General features: G+C 50.8%; 1 protein-coding gene across 1 annotated transcript; it reads right to left on the bottom strand.

Moving 5' to 3' along the window:
* Positions 1–414: 414 nt before the first annotated feature.
* On the bottom strand, positions 415–12,583 carry ddx27 (DEAD (Asp-Glu-Ala-Asp) box polypeptide 27). The gene is made up of 21 exons (XM_081606734.1): positions 12,266–12,583; positions 10,285–10,434; positions 10,145–10,204; positions 9,518–9,668; positions 9,353–9,408; positions 9,197–9,283; positions 9,015–9,120; positions 7,403–7,576; positions 7,177–7,327; positions 6,998–7,097; positions 5,918–6,059; positions 5,682–5,835; positions 4,920–5,001; positions 4,655–4,832; positions 4,476–4,582; positions 3,481–3,577; positions 3,278–3,369; positions 2,225–2,345; positions 2,042–2,138; positions 574–633; positions 415–501 (listed from the first exon to the last, which is right to left on the bottom strand). The coding sequence occupies exons 1-21, from the start codon at positions 12,347–12,349 to the stop codon at positions 486–488; spliced, it is 2,265 nt and encodes a 754-aa protein (XP_081462860.1). The 5' UTR covers positions 12,350–12,583; the 3' UTR covers positions 415–485.
* Between the last annotated feature and the right edge of the window lie 194 nt (positions 12,584–12,777).

The raw sequence follows: 12,777 nt of genomic DNA, 5'->3' as shown, positions 1-12,777 counted from the left end.
ATAAATCCCACTTACTGAAATAAGTTTTACATTTTTTTGTAGTTTCCCCAAATGTAGGTTTTCTAATTCTGGCATTTTAGTTTTATACACCCAAATATTTATTTTCTATGAAACTAAACCTGAAAACAAAACTAAAATAGAAGCATCTACATTTCATACATCTGTACTAAAAACAGGAAGTTCTGTAAATGTGGTTCTGAAGGTCCAAACTTGTCTGAAGCTGCACCTCACCTCCCATCCACCAGATGGCAGCAGGAACTTTTCAGGAACCAGTCAGAACCCGGTTCTGCCTCCAAACCAGAGGTCCGACCTCAGTGATCCAACAGAACCAGTGATGGTATCCAGATGTTTTAATGTTCGATGGGTCAAATCGGACCATCACAGCCGGGTCACATGACCAACCAGCGCCACCACCACTTTCAAACAAACTTTATTTATAATCTGGTGCAGAACAACAAAGACATGGAGAACTGGTTCCTCTGTCCTCACTTCTTCCTGAACCTGTGGAACAAAACAGAACCTTTCTACCGGGTCCAACAGAACCATCAACCAAAGCCCAGACAGGAAGCTTACCTGGAGCCGCCCGACCGCTTCCTGTCCAAGCCGAGGCGCTTCCTGTCTGCGAAGGACGGCCTGAAGGAGACAGACAGCAGGTCAGAAAAGACAGAGAGCCAACTGGTAACCAATGACCAGTAGATGGCCAGTAGATGACCAATAAATGACCAGTAGCTGACCAGTAGATGGCCAGTAGATGACCAGTAGATGACCAATAAATGACCAGTAAATGACCAGTAAATGACCAGTAAATGACCAGTAGATGACCAATAAATGACCAGTAAATGACCAGTAAATGACCAGTAGATGGCCAGTAGATGACCAATAAATGACCAGTAAATGACCAATAAATGACCAGTAGCTGACCAGTAGATGGCTGGTAGATGACCAGTAGATGACCAATAAATGACCAGTAAATGACCAGTAGATGGCCAATAGGTGACCAGTAGATGGCCAATATGTGACCAGTAGATGACCAGTAAATGACCAGTAGATGGCCAGTAGATGACCAATAAATGACCAGTAAATGACCAATAAATGACCAGTAGCTGACCAGTAGATGGCTGGTAGATGACCAGTAGATGACCAATAAATGACCAGTACATGGCCAATAGGTGACCAGTAGATGGCCAATAGGTGACCAGTAGGTGACCAGTAGATGACCAGTAGATGGCCAATAGGTGACCAGTAGATGGCCAATAGGTGACCAGTAGATGACCAGTAAATGACCAGTACATGGCCAATAGGTGACCAGTAGATGACCAGTAAATGACCAGTACATGGCCAATAGGTGACCAGTAGATGGCCAATAGGTGACCAGTAGATGGCCAATAGGTGACCAGTAGGTGACCAGTAGATGGCCAGTAGATGACCAGTAGATGACCAATAAATGACCAGTAAATGACCAGTAGATGGCCAATAGGTGACCAGTAGATGGCCAATAGGTGACCAGTAGATGACCAGTAAATGACCAGTACATGGCCAATAGGTGACCAGTAGATGGCCAATAGGTGACCAGTAGGTGACCAGTAGATGACTGGTAGATGGCCAATAGGTGACCAGTAGATGGCCAATAGGTGACCAGTAGATGACCAGTAAATGACCAGTACATGGCCAATAGGTGACCAGTAGATGACCAGTAAATGACCAGTACATGGCCAATAGGTGACCAGTAGATGGCCAATAGGTGACCAGTAGATGGCCAATAGGTGACCAGTAGGTGACCAATAGGTGACCAGTAGATGACCAGTAAATGACCAGTACATGGCCAATAGGTGACCAGTAGGTGACCAGTAGATGGCTGGTAGATGGCCAATAGGTGACCAGTAGATGGCCAATAAATGACCAGTAGATGACCAGTACATGGCCAGTAGCTGACCAGTAGATGACCAATAGCTGACCAGTAGATGACCAATAGATGACCAGTAGATGGCCAATAAATGACCAGTAGATGACCAGTAAATGACCAGTAGATGACCAGTCTCACCCGGCTCTGTAGTTTTTCAGGGACTTCCTGCTGGTGTTGGTCAGCTCCTCATCAAACACCGACTTCCTGCCTCTGCTTGCTGCTTTCTGATTGGTTGCTGCAGACAGAAGTTGGTCAGTCTGCATCAGTTGGGTTCATGGTTCTGGAGGTTCTGGTCGGGTCTCAGTGTGTCGTGTTTCTGACCTTTCAGTGGCAGTTCGTCTTCAGGCATGACTCTGGCTTTCTTCGCCCGTCTCTCCCGCTTGGCGGCTCGTTCAGCGAACATCTGAGCCTTCAGGATCTCGAACTGAGCGCGCTCCTCAGACTGGGACAGAGAGGACACACTGAGCGCGCTCAGACTGAGAGGACGCACTGAGCGCGCTCAGACAGAGAGGACACACTGAGCGCGCTCAGACAGAGAGGACACACTGAGCGCGCTCCTCAGACTGGGACAGAGAGGACACACTGAGCGCGCTCAGACAGAGAGGACACACTGAGCGCGCTCAGACTGAGAGGACACACTGAGCGCGCTCCTCAGACTGGGACAGAGAGGACACACTGAGCGCGCTCAGACTGAGACGACACACTGAGCGCGCTCAGACTGAGACGACACACTGAGCGCGCTCAGACTGAGACGACACACTGAGCGCGCTCAGACTGAGACGACACACTGAGCGCGCTCAGACTGAGAGGACGCACTGAGCGCGCTCAGAATGAGACGACACACTGAGCGCGCTCAGACAGAGAGGACACACTGAGCGCGCTCAGACTGAGACGACACACTGAGCGCGCTCAGACTGAGACGACACACTGAGCGCGCTCAGACTGAGACGACACACTGAGCGCGCTCAGACTGAGAGGACGCACTGAGCGCGCTCAGAATGAGACGACACACTGAGCGCGCTCAGACTGAGAGGACGCACTGAGCGCGCTCAGACTGAGACGACACACTGAGCGCGCTCAGACTGAGAGGACGCACTGAGCGCGCTCAGAATGAGACGACACACTGAGCGCGCTCAGACTGAGAGGACGCACTGAGCGCGCTCAGACTGAGAGGACGCACTGAGCGCGCTCAGAATGAGACGACACACTGAGCGCGCTCAGACTGAGACGACACACTGAGCGCGCTCAGACTGAGACGACACACTGAGCGCGCTCAGACTGAGAGGACGCACTGAGCGCGCTCAGAATGAGACGACACACTGAGCGCGCTCAGAGGATCAGGTTGGTCTCCGATCGATCAGTGATTGATTTTACCGTCAGCTGTTTCTTCTTCCCGTCCTTCAGGAACTTCTCTCTCTTCTTCTTTCCTCTCAGAGCCAAATCGAAGTCCTGCAGAGCCTTCGACACTGAAGGGACAGAAGAAGACCTGAGACACGGTACTCTGCATCATGCAGAGTACTACACAGTACTATAGATACTACACTTAGTACTACAGAGTACTACAATCCTCCACTCACTGCGGCTCTGCTTGCGTTCCTGCTGCGTCTGAAACCAAACCCTCTGAGAGTCGCTGGAGGAGGCGGAGCCTTCTAGACGCTTCTGAGCCACACTCAGCTACACACACACACACACACACACACACACACACACACACACACACACAGCTGTTAACATGTCATCAACTATCTTAGGTTAGGTAAAACTTTATTAATCCTGTAGGGAAGTTAAGGTTGTCTGATCTTCAGCAGGTCATTGAGACGATTTGCTGATGTTGGTTTAAGCTGCAGTAGCTAACGTTGCTCCTCTTCCTTTCTCTCTGCTACAGCTAGCAGCTAGCTCTCTGCAGCTAGCTCCCTCCAGCTCGCAGCTAGCTCCCTGCAGCTAGCTCCCTGCAGCTAGCTCCCTCCAGCTCGCAGCTAGCTCCCTGCAGCTCGCAGCTAGCTCCCTGCAGCTAGCAGCTAGCTCCCTACAGCTAGCTCCCTACAGCTAGCAGCTAGCTCGCTACAGCTAGCTTGCTGTAGGGAGCGTAGCCACCAATGACGGCAGAAAAACAGTTTTCTGTACCAATAAGTTATTTCTACACGATTAGCACATAGAGTAGCACGTACACTAATTGATTGTCAGCGCCAATGGTGGTTAAGTGACGTTTTTGGTGCACTTTTTTTCTGAAGGTAAAATATAGAAATAAGAGATACTTTACCAAAGTTTAGTGTTGCAACTCTACAGACTCATATGCTAATAATTAATGGCTGTGCAGCGCCACACTTGGCCTGTAGGTGTCACTGTTTGTGCGCTTGTTGAGGCCTGAAGTGGGCGGGGCCAGCGGCTCCAGATAAACATGGAGGCTGATTGAAGGCCCGTCAGGACGCCATTTTCCAGTAATAACACAAATAATAGAATGAGAGTAATAATTAGTAGAAAGAGAAAAATGATAAATTACACAAATGGAAACTATTCAGTTAATGTAATTTCAGGTTCTGATCCGGTTCCGACCCGCTCCGTCCAGCCCTACCTTCGCCTCAGACGCAGCCATCTCTCTCTCCTCTCTCTCCAGCTTCATCACCGCTTCAACGTCTTTCTCCAGTTTGCTGATCAGATCTCTGAACTTCAGGATGACGTCTGCAGGGGAAACAAACCCGGTTTCAGTCTGGTTCTGACCCGGCTCGGCTGGAGAACCGGACCGGCGCTCACCTGTGGGCAGGACGCGGGCCTTCACGCTGTTCTTGGCCGACTTCACCACCTCCTTCAGCGTCTTCCTCTCCGACTCTCCGACCAGAGACACGGAGCGGCCGGAGCGGCCGGCGCGCGCCGTGCGGCCGACCCGGTGGACGTAGTGCTTGGTGGTGGACGGCATGGTGAAGTTGATCACCTGGGCGGCAGGTGGGAGCACGTTCAGGATGCCGACCCGGTTCTGTTCCGGGTCAGATCACAACAGGAGCTGAAGCAGAACTCTCACCGTTTTCACGCCGTCGATGTCCAAACCTCGGGCCGCGACGTCGGTCGCCACCAAGATGTCGATTTGCTCGTCTTTGAACCTCCTGCAGAACCGAGTCGGACCAGAACATCTGAACTGGGCCATGAATCCATTGGTTCAATAATGCATTTTCTGAAGATTTTAAAATCTGGATGTTTTACAGCTTCTATTTATTTGGACTTCAGGTGAAAGAATTAGGGCTGAGATACGATTCCTCAAAGTAAAGTTAAAACAATGTGAGAATAAAGCATTAATGTTATAATATTATAATATAAAGCATTAATGTTAGGAGAACGCTCAGTCTGAGCGCGCTCAGTGTGTCGTCTCAGTCTGAGCGCGCTCAGTGTGTCGTCTCAGTCTGAGCGCGCTCAGTGTGTCGTCTCAGTCTGAGCGCGCTCAGTGTGTCGTCTCAGTCTGAGCGCGCTCAGTGTGTCGTCTCATTCTGAGCGCGCTCAGTGTGTCGTCTCAGTCTGAGCGCGCTCAGTGTGTCCCAACTATAACTAGTTTATAAGAACTCATGAAAAACACAAAGTGGAGCATCTGGTGAAGTTATGCTTCGGTTAGTCCACCAAATCATTGTCAGCAGGTTTTTCTAGAGATTTGTCTATTTGAAAAACGAACAACATCTCAATGACTTGAAGGTTTTCTTATTAAAATGCTTTTATTTTAAAATGTTCTCCTGGTAAAGTTGTTTTATGGAGATGTTTCTGAGCCCAGCTGTAATCTGAGCCCGTTAGAACCTACCTGAGGTTCTCCAGCCTCTGGTTCTGGCTCAGTTCTCCATGCAGCTCCCCGACCTTCAGGCCCAGCAGGCCCAGCAGGATGTGCAGCCGGTGGGCCTGCTTCCGGGTCTGGGTGAACACCATCACGTGGTCCTGGAAGGTCCGGGTCAACAGCGCTGGGAACAGAACATCCAGAGAGTCAGGGTCCGGCCCGGAGGACAACAGAACCTCAGCAGAACCTGGCCCGCCCGGTCCTACCTGCCACCACAGCCTCCCGGTCTCCTTCCCGGTGCGGTCGGATCCGAACGAACTCCTGCCGGAGGAACGGCGCCACGTCCGTGTTGCTGTTCACAAAGATCCTGATTGGCTGCTTCAGCGACACCGCCGCCAGGTCCTTCACCTGCAGGCGGAGAACCGGGTCACATGACCCACAGTACCGGGTCATGTGACTGTAGGACGGGGGAACCCAGGACACACATTGCATCTCATCGTTTCCATCCCTCTTTCAGCTGGAGGGATAAAAGCTGATTGTTTTCCTTCCCGTCCGTAGCGGCTAACAAAACCGCTAACTAAATGAAACAGGATGTTTTTCCACAGCAAAGGGGAAAATAATGCAGAGAAACCATGAAAGTTCAACCCAAAGCAACCCGAGTCGTTCTTTTTTCTCACTCTGTCAGCTACGTTACACGCACATTTTGTTACCATAGCAACTGACAATAACATCACTAATGTATCAACGCTCAAACATTTCCCACACAAAGAAAAGGACATTCAGTCTGTTATAGTTCTGTTTTCAGGCTTGATGTTTACTTTATGATTATTAATAAGTGATCACTGTGTTAGATTAGCTACTGCTGCTATCGGCTAATCTAACACAGCGATAGATTAACGATTGTTAGCGAATCTAATAGCTTTTTAGGTTAGCTACTCCTCCACCTAATGATCTACCAAGCTAGCTAGCTCATGCTAGCTAATGTACATTAGCTGGGTAGCTAATTTGAAAGGTTTCTTTAAACTGAACTGAAACACCAAATTCCACATCTTCATGTTTAATTTGTAGATGTGGCCAGTCAAGCTAGCCTGAGTCAAGCTAGCCTGAGTCAAGCTAGCCTGAGTCAAGCTAGCCTGACAGCCAAGCTAGCCTGACAGCCAAGCTAGCCTGACAGTCAGGCTAGCCACTTCCTTCTCCCTCACTATCTTCCTTCATTAAAACCTTTTCCTGACCTCGTCATCTAGTCGTTGTAAAGTTATCAACTAGCAGCAAAGCGCCTGTCGGACCCGACATCATGTGTCTATCACGTGCCACACGTTGCTATGGTAACGGTCCTGTGGCGGTACCTCCTCGCTCATGGTGGCTGAGAACAGCATGGTCTGCCGGTTGTAGGAGCACAGCCTGATGATCTCCTTCATCTGCTCCTCAAAGTACTCGTCCAGCATCCTGTCAGAACCACACGGAACCGGGCCGTTAGCGGCTACGCTAGCGGCCCGGTTCCGCGGCCCGGTGGCGGCGCCCCCACCTGTCGGCCTCGTCCAGGATCAGGATCTCGATGTGGCTCAGCTCGAAGCTCGGCGTGTTGTGAAGGTGGTCGATCAGTCGGCCCGGTGTGGCGATCAGAACATCTGGACCCGCCCTCAGAGCCGCCTCCTGGGACTTCAGGTCCAAACCGCCTGCAGACGGCAACAGCAGCAGTCAGCCGGGACCAGAACCGGGCCGGAACAACCTGAACCGGGTCGCTTCCATACCAACAGCCAGGCAGGTGGTGATGGAGGTGAACTGGGCCAACTGGCGGGCCACCGAGTGGACCTGGATCCCCAGCTCTCTGGTCGGAACCAGAACCAGGACCCGGGTCACCTGGGACGTCCTGGGTTTGTAAACCAAGCGCTCCAACACCGGCAGCATGAAGGCGGCCGTCTTCCCTGAGGACGGAACCGGAAGAGCGTCACTGGTTCTGGTCCTGGTTCTGGTCCGGTACCAGAGACCAGAACCAGAGGCTCCGGGTATGGAAGGCCAGAAAACCATCCAACCATCCAACAACCATCATCCAACATCCATCCATCCATCCAACATCCATCATCCATCCATCCATCCATCCATCCATCCAACATCCATCATCCATCCAACATCCATCATCCATCCATCCATCCATCCATCCATCCATCCATCCATCCATCCAACATCCATCATCCATCCATCCATCATCCAACATCCATCCATCCATCCAACATCCATCATCCATCCATCCATCCATCCAACATCCATCCATCCATCCATCCATCCAACATCCATCATCCATCCATCCATCCAACATCCATCATCCATCCATCCATCCAACATCCATCATCCATCCATCCATCCATCCAACATCCATCCATCCATCCATCCATCCATCCAACATCCATCCATCCATCCATCCATCCAACATCCATCCATCCATCCATCCATCCATCCAACATCCATCCATCCATCCATCCATCCATCCATCCATCCAACATCCATCCATCCATCCATCCATCCATCCAACATCCATCCATCCATCCATCCATCCATCCATCCATCCAACATCCATCCATCCATCCAACATCCATCCATCCATCCATCATCCATCCATCCATCCAACATCCATCCATCCATCCAACATCCATCCATCATCCAACATCCATCCATCCAACATCCATCCATCCATCCATCCATCCATCCATCCATCCATCCAACATCCATCCATCCATCCAACATCCATCCATCCATCCATCATCCATCCATCCATCCATCCATCCATCCATCCATCCATCCAACATCCATCCATCCATCCATCCATCCATCCATCCATCCAACATCCATCCATCCATCCATCCATCCAACATCCATCCATCCATCCATCCATCCATCCAACATCCATCCATCCATCCATCCATCCATCCAACATCCATCCATCCATCCATCCATCCATCCAACATCCATCCATCCATCCATCCATCCATCCAACATCCATCATCCATCCATCCAACATCCATCCATCCATCCATCCATCCATCATCCAACATCCATCCATCCATCCAACATCCATCCATCCATCCATCATCCAACATCCATCCATCCATCCAACATCCATCATCCATCCATCCATCCATCCAACATCCATCCATCCATCCATCCATCCAACATCATCCATCCAACATCCATCATCCATCCATCCATCCATCCATCCAACATCATCCATCCAACATCCATCCATCCATCCATCCATCCAACATCCATCATCCAACATCATCCATCCAACATCCATCCATCCATCCAACAGTGTTTAATGTGTCCTGCCGGGTGAACAGAACCAGAGATCAGAACCGGTCCCAGTACCGGTTCCGGTGGCAGCGCAGGCACACAGGTCTCTGCCCAGCAGCCCCACAGGAACACAGGCCTTCTGGATCGGCGTCGGCTCTCTGAAGCCCAGAGCCGTGACGGCCTGCAGGAACAGAACCGCAGAGCAGGTGAGACCAGAACCGGAACCGGATCCAGAACCAGAACCAGCCGGGTCTCACCTTGAGGATGGGTCGGGACAGGTTCATCTCTTCGAACATCAGCTGCTCGTTGTACTGAGACGCGTCTTCGGAAAACGTTTCTGGAGCCTGAGCACAGAGACAGACGTTACCGTGGTAACACCTTCATCAGGACCGGCCTCTGCTCCTCTTCCTCACCTCCTCTTCCGCATCCTTCCTCTTCCTCCCTCGCCGCTCTTTCTCCCTCAGAGTGTCTGACAGGAAACAGGAAGCAGATTAGAAAAATAAAAGACCAACCAGAAGAAAATCTGATGAGTTCAGACCCAGTCAGAACCAGAACCTTCAGGACCACAGCAGTCGTACCTGATTTGGTCAGAACCTCTTCATCACTTGAGCCAAACTCCTCCTCTTCATCACCATCCTCCTCCTCTTCGTCTCTGTCAGCAGGCTCCTCCTCTTCCTCCTCCTTCATCTCTGAGGAGCCTTCAGCTTCAGAACTCTGAGACGATTTCTCCTAAAGACAAAAGACTACAACTCAAACAGGAAGTGGACCAAACAGGAAGTGGACCAAACAGGAAGTAGATCAAACAGGAAGTGGATCAAACATGAAGTAGATCAAACAGGAAGTGGACCAAACAGGAAGTGGACCAAACAGGAAGTGGACCAAACAGGAAGTGGACCAAACAGGAAGTGGATATAAACAGGAAGTAGATATAAACAGGAAGTGGATACAAACAGGAAGTAGATCAAACAGGAAGTAGATCAAACAGGAAGTGGATCAAGCAGGAAGTGGATACAAACAGGAAATAGATCAAACAGGAAGTGGATCAAACACTGGATGTTGGTTGGATGGATGTTTGGTCCAAACAGGAAGTGGACCAAACAGGAAGTGGATCAAACATGAAGTGGACCAAACAGGAAGTGGACCAAACAGGAAGTGGATCAAACAGGAAGTGGACCAAACAGGAAGTGGATTTAGGACAAACTCACCTCAGCTTTCCTCTTCTTCCTGACCTTCTCTATTTTCTGGTCCAAGGTCGTCAAGGTTCTCTGTGAATACAGAACCCGGTCAGAACATTGTGTGAAGCAGCAGGTTCTGCTGGGTTCTGCTTGGTTCTGCTGGGTTCTACCTTCTTCTTGAGCTGCTTCAGGACGTCGCTCATGGCCCAGTCGTCATCCCGGCTCAGACCGTCTCTCTCTCCAAACTCAAAGTCACAGCTGAAGTCTGTCGACCTTTGACCTCCAAACTTCTTCTTACGGTTCAGGATGATAGGCTCCTCCTGCAGAACATCATCATCATCATCATCACCATCAGGGCTGGTCCAAACCTCCATGGGGCCCTGCCCCCATGGGACCCCTGGTTCTGTGGACCGGCTGCAGCCAGCCCCCATGGGGCCCTGAGCCTCCATGGGCCCTAAGCCTCCATGGGGCCCCTAGTTCTGTGGACCGGCTGCAGCCAGCCCCCATGGGGCCCTGAGTCTCCATGGGGCCCCTGGTTCTGTGGACCGGCTGCATCCAGCCCCCATGGGGCCCCTGGTTCTGTGGACCGGCTGCATCCAGCCGTCCCATCATCAGATTCTCACACCTGCTACAAACTAACTGCATCTCTGGCTGTTTACACTATAAACATGTTTATTTATGTATTAATGTATGGAATAGGACACATTTATCGGCCAACTGATTTCTCCACCAGTGGATTTCTGGGAGCCGATTTCCTTCATTTTGGGGGATCGTGATCAGCTGATGGAGCTGATCTCATCCCCTGATCTCATCAGCAAAGGTTTCAGCATCAGCCTCCGTCCTTCTGCTCTGCAGTCAGAGGTCAGACTGACTGACCCACCAGGTCTGAACGAGTCAGAGGTCAGACTGACTGACCCACCAGGTCTGACTGACCCACCAGGTCTGAACGGGTCAGAGGTCAGACTGACTGACCCACCAGGTCTGAACAGGTCAGAGGTCAGACTGACTGACCCACCAGGTCTGAACGAGTCAGAGGTCAGACTGACTGACCCACCAGGTCTGAACAGGTCAGAGGTCAGACTGACTGACCCACCAGGTCTGAACCAGTCAGAGGTCAGACTGACTGACCCACCAGGTCTGAACGTTCAGGTAACAATATTCACCCCCTGTTTGAACTCAGTGACCTTCTGCTGCATTTAGCAACATTTCAGACAAAAACATTCATATCAGCCAAAACCAGCAGCTCAGGCTTTTTAAATATCGGTAACCAGGAAGCTGCAATCGGTGCAGCTGTTCATGACTCTCTGATTAAATTCATTTCTCTAATCCTCCATGCAGCCTGACGTAGAAACGTTTAGCTAGACGACGTCAGACATTTTAATGATCAAACGTTTGAAGCCAAAAAGCCTCAGAAATATTCAGAGCCACATGAGAATCAACTCATTTAAACTCAGTTTCACACAGAGACCCGAGCAGAAACGTCCGGCTGCTGAACTGGACCGGTCCAGGTCGCCATCAGGCTCATTTCTGTTAGCAGCTAATCTTTCTATCACCGAGGCTCATTAAAACAAACCTCCATCTTGTTTCTCCTCTTCCTCCTGAAGGAAAAGTCTTTACACACATTGTTTTGCTAACTTAGCTTCTGACCGGCTGCTTGGTTTGCTTGTGCTTTGGGCCGGCCCTGTTAGCATCATCAGAACCTGAAGCAGATCTGGACCGGTCGGTTCTGATTTCTGTTCATCGAGATTGTAAACGCTTCACCTGACCAATCAGAACCTTTTAATCCGGACTCTGGGATTAAATGTGTTTTAATCCAACAGGCCTCATCAGAACCCGGATTATGGTTTATCACGGAGCGTTTCCATAGCAACTGCTGACCGTCTGCTGCTGCTCCTCAACACATCGGAACCTCCAGGTCCAGTTTGTGGTTTTAACTGCACCAGAACCGAACCCTTCACATGCTTGGATCAGGACCGCGGTTCTGTTGGACTTTGTTCCAGAACATTCAGCTGGTCTCAGATCTGATGGTCGGATCCATTTCATCAGAACCAGACAGATCCGAACCTCAGAGAGTCCAGTTGACCCAGCAGCAGCTGCGGCGCAACAATCAGCTTCATGTTTGGTTTTGGTCCCGGTTCTGGACTGGCTCACCTCCGGCTCGGATTCAGTTGCTGGTTCCTCTGGACTCAGATCCTCGTCCCGGATGGTTCCGATCAGACCCAGCTGCTCCAACATGGTCCAGCAGTTCCGGTTCTGAGAGGTTCTGAAAGGTTCTGCTGCTCTCGCTGCTTTCAACACACTTGCACGTGTTTACGGAAGCCGGAAGCTGAAGCGCGTATTTCCGGTTGGTGTCGTTGCTTTCGCGCCCCCTGCTGCCGCGGAGCGGAGCTGGTAGAACCAGGACCGGTTCGAGCTGCGTGGGGCCCCGAGAGAGACGCTGTCTGGGAACCAGTGGAGATTCCCAACCCTTTAGACCAGGAATGTCAAAATCCTAGTGATGGTCCGGCAACACCGACGCGTCTGCGCATGCGTCAAGCCCACAGAGCAAACCCCGTGCCGGTGCGCGTGCTGGTTTCAGCAAGTCACGTGACCGACACGGTTTCCAAATGACACTAACAGCCAAACTGTGTTTATAAGGAAGCGAATCTGTCAAAGTCATTTGT

Source organism: Poecilia reticulata, chromosome 5 (genome assembly GCF_904066995.2).
Source record: "Poecilia reticulata chromosome 5, P_reticulata-male-v2, whole genome shotgun sequence".
Lineage (NCBI taxonomy): Eukaryota > Metazoa > Chordata > Actinopteri > Cyprinodontiformes > Poeciliidae > Poecilia > Poecilia reticulata.
This window is presented reverse-complemented; position numbering and strand designations above follow the sequence as displayed.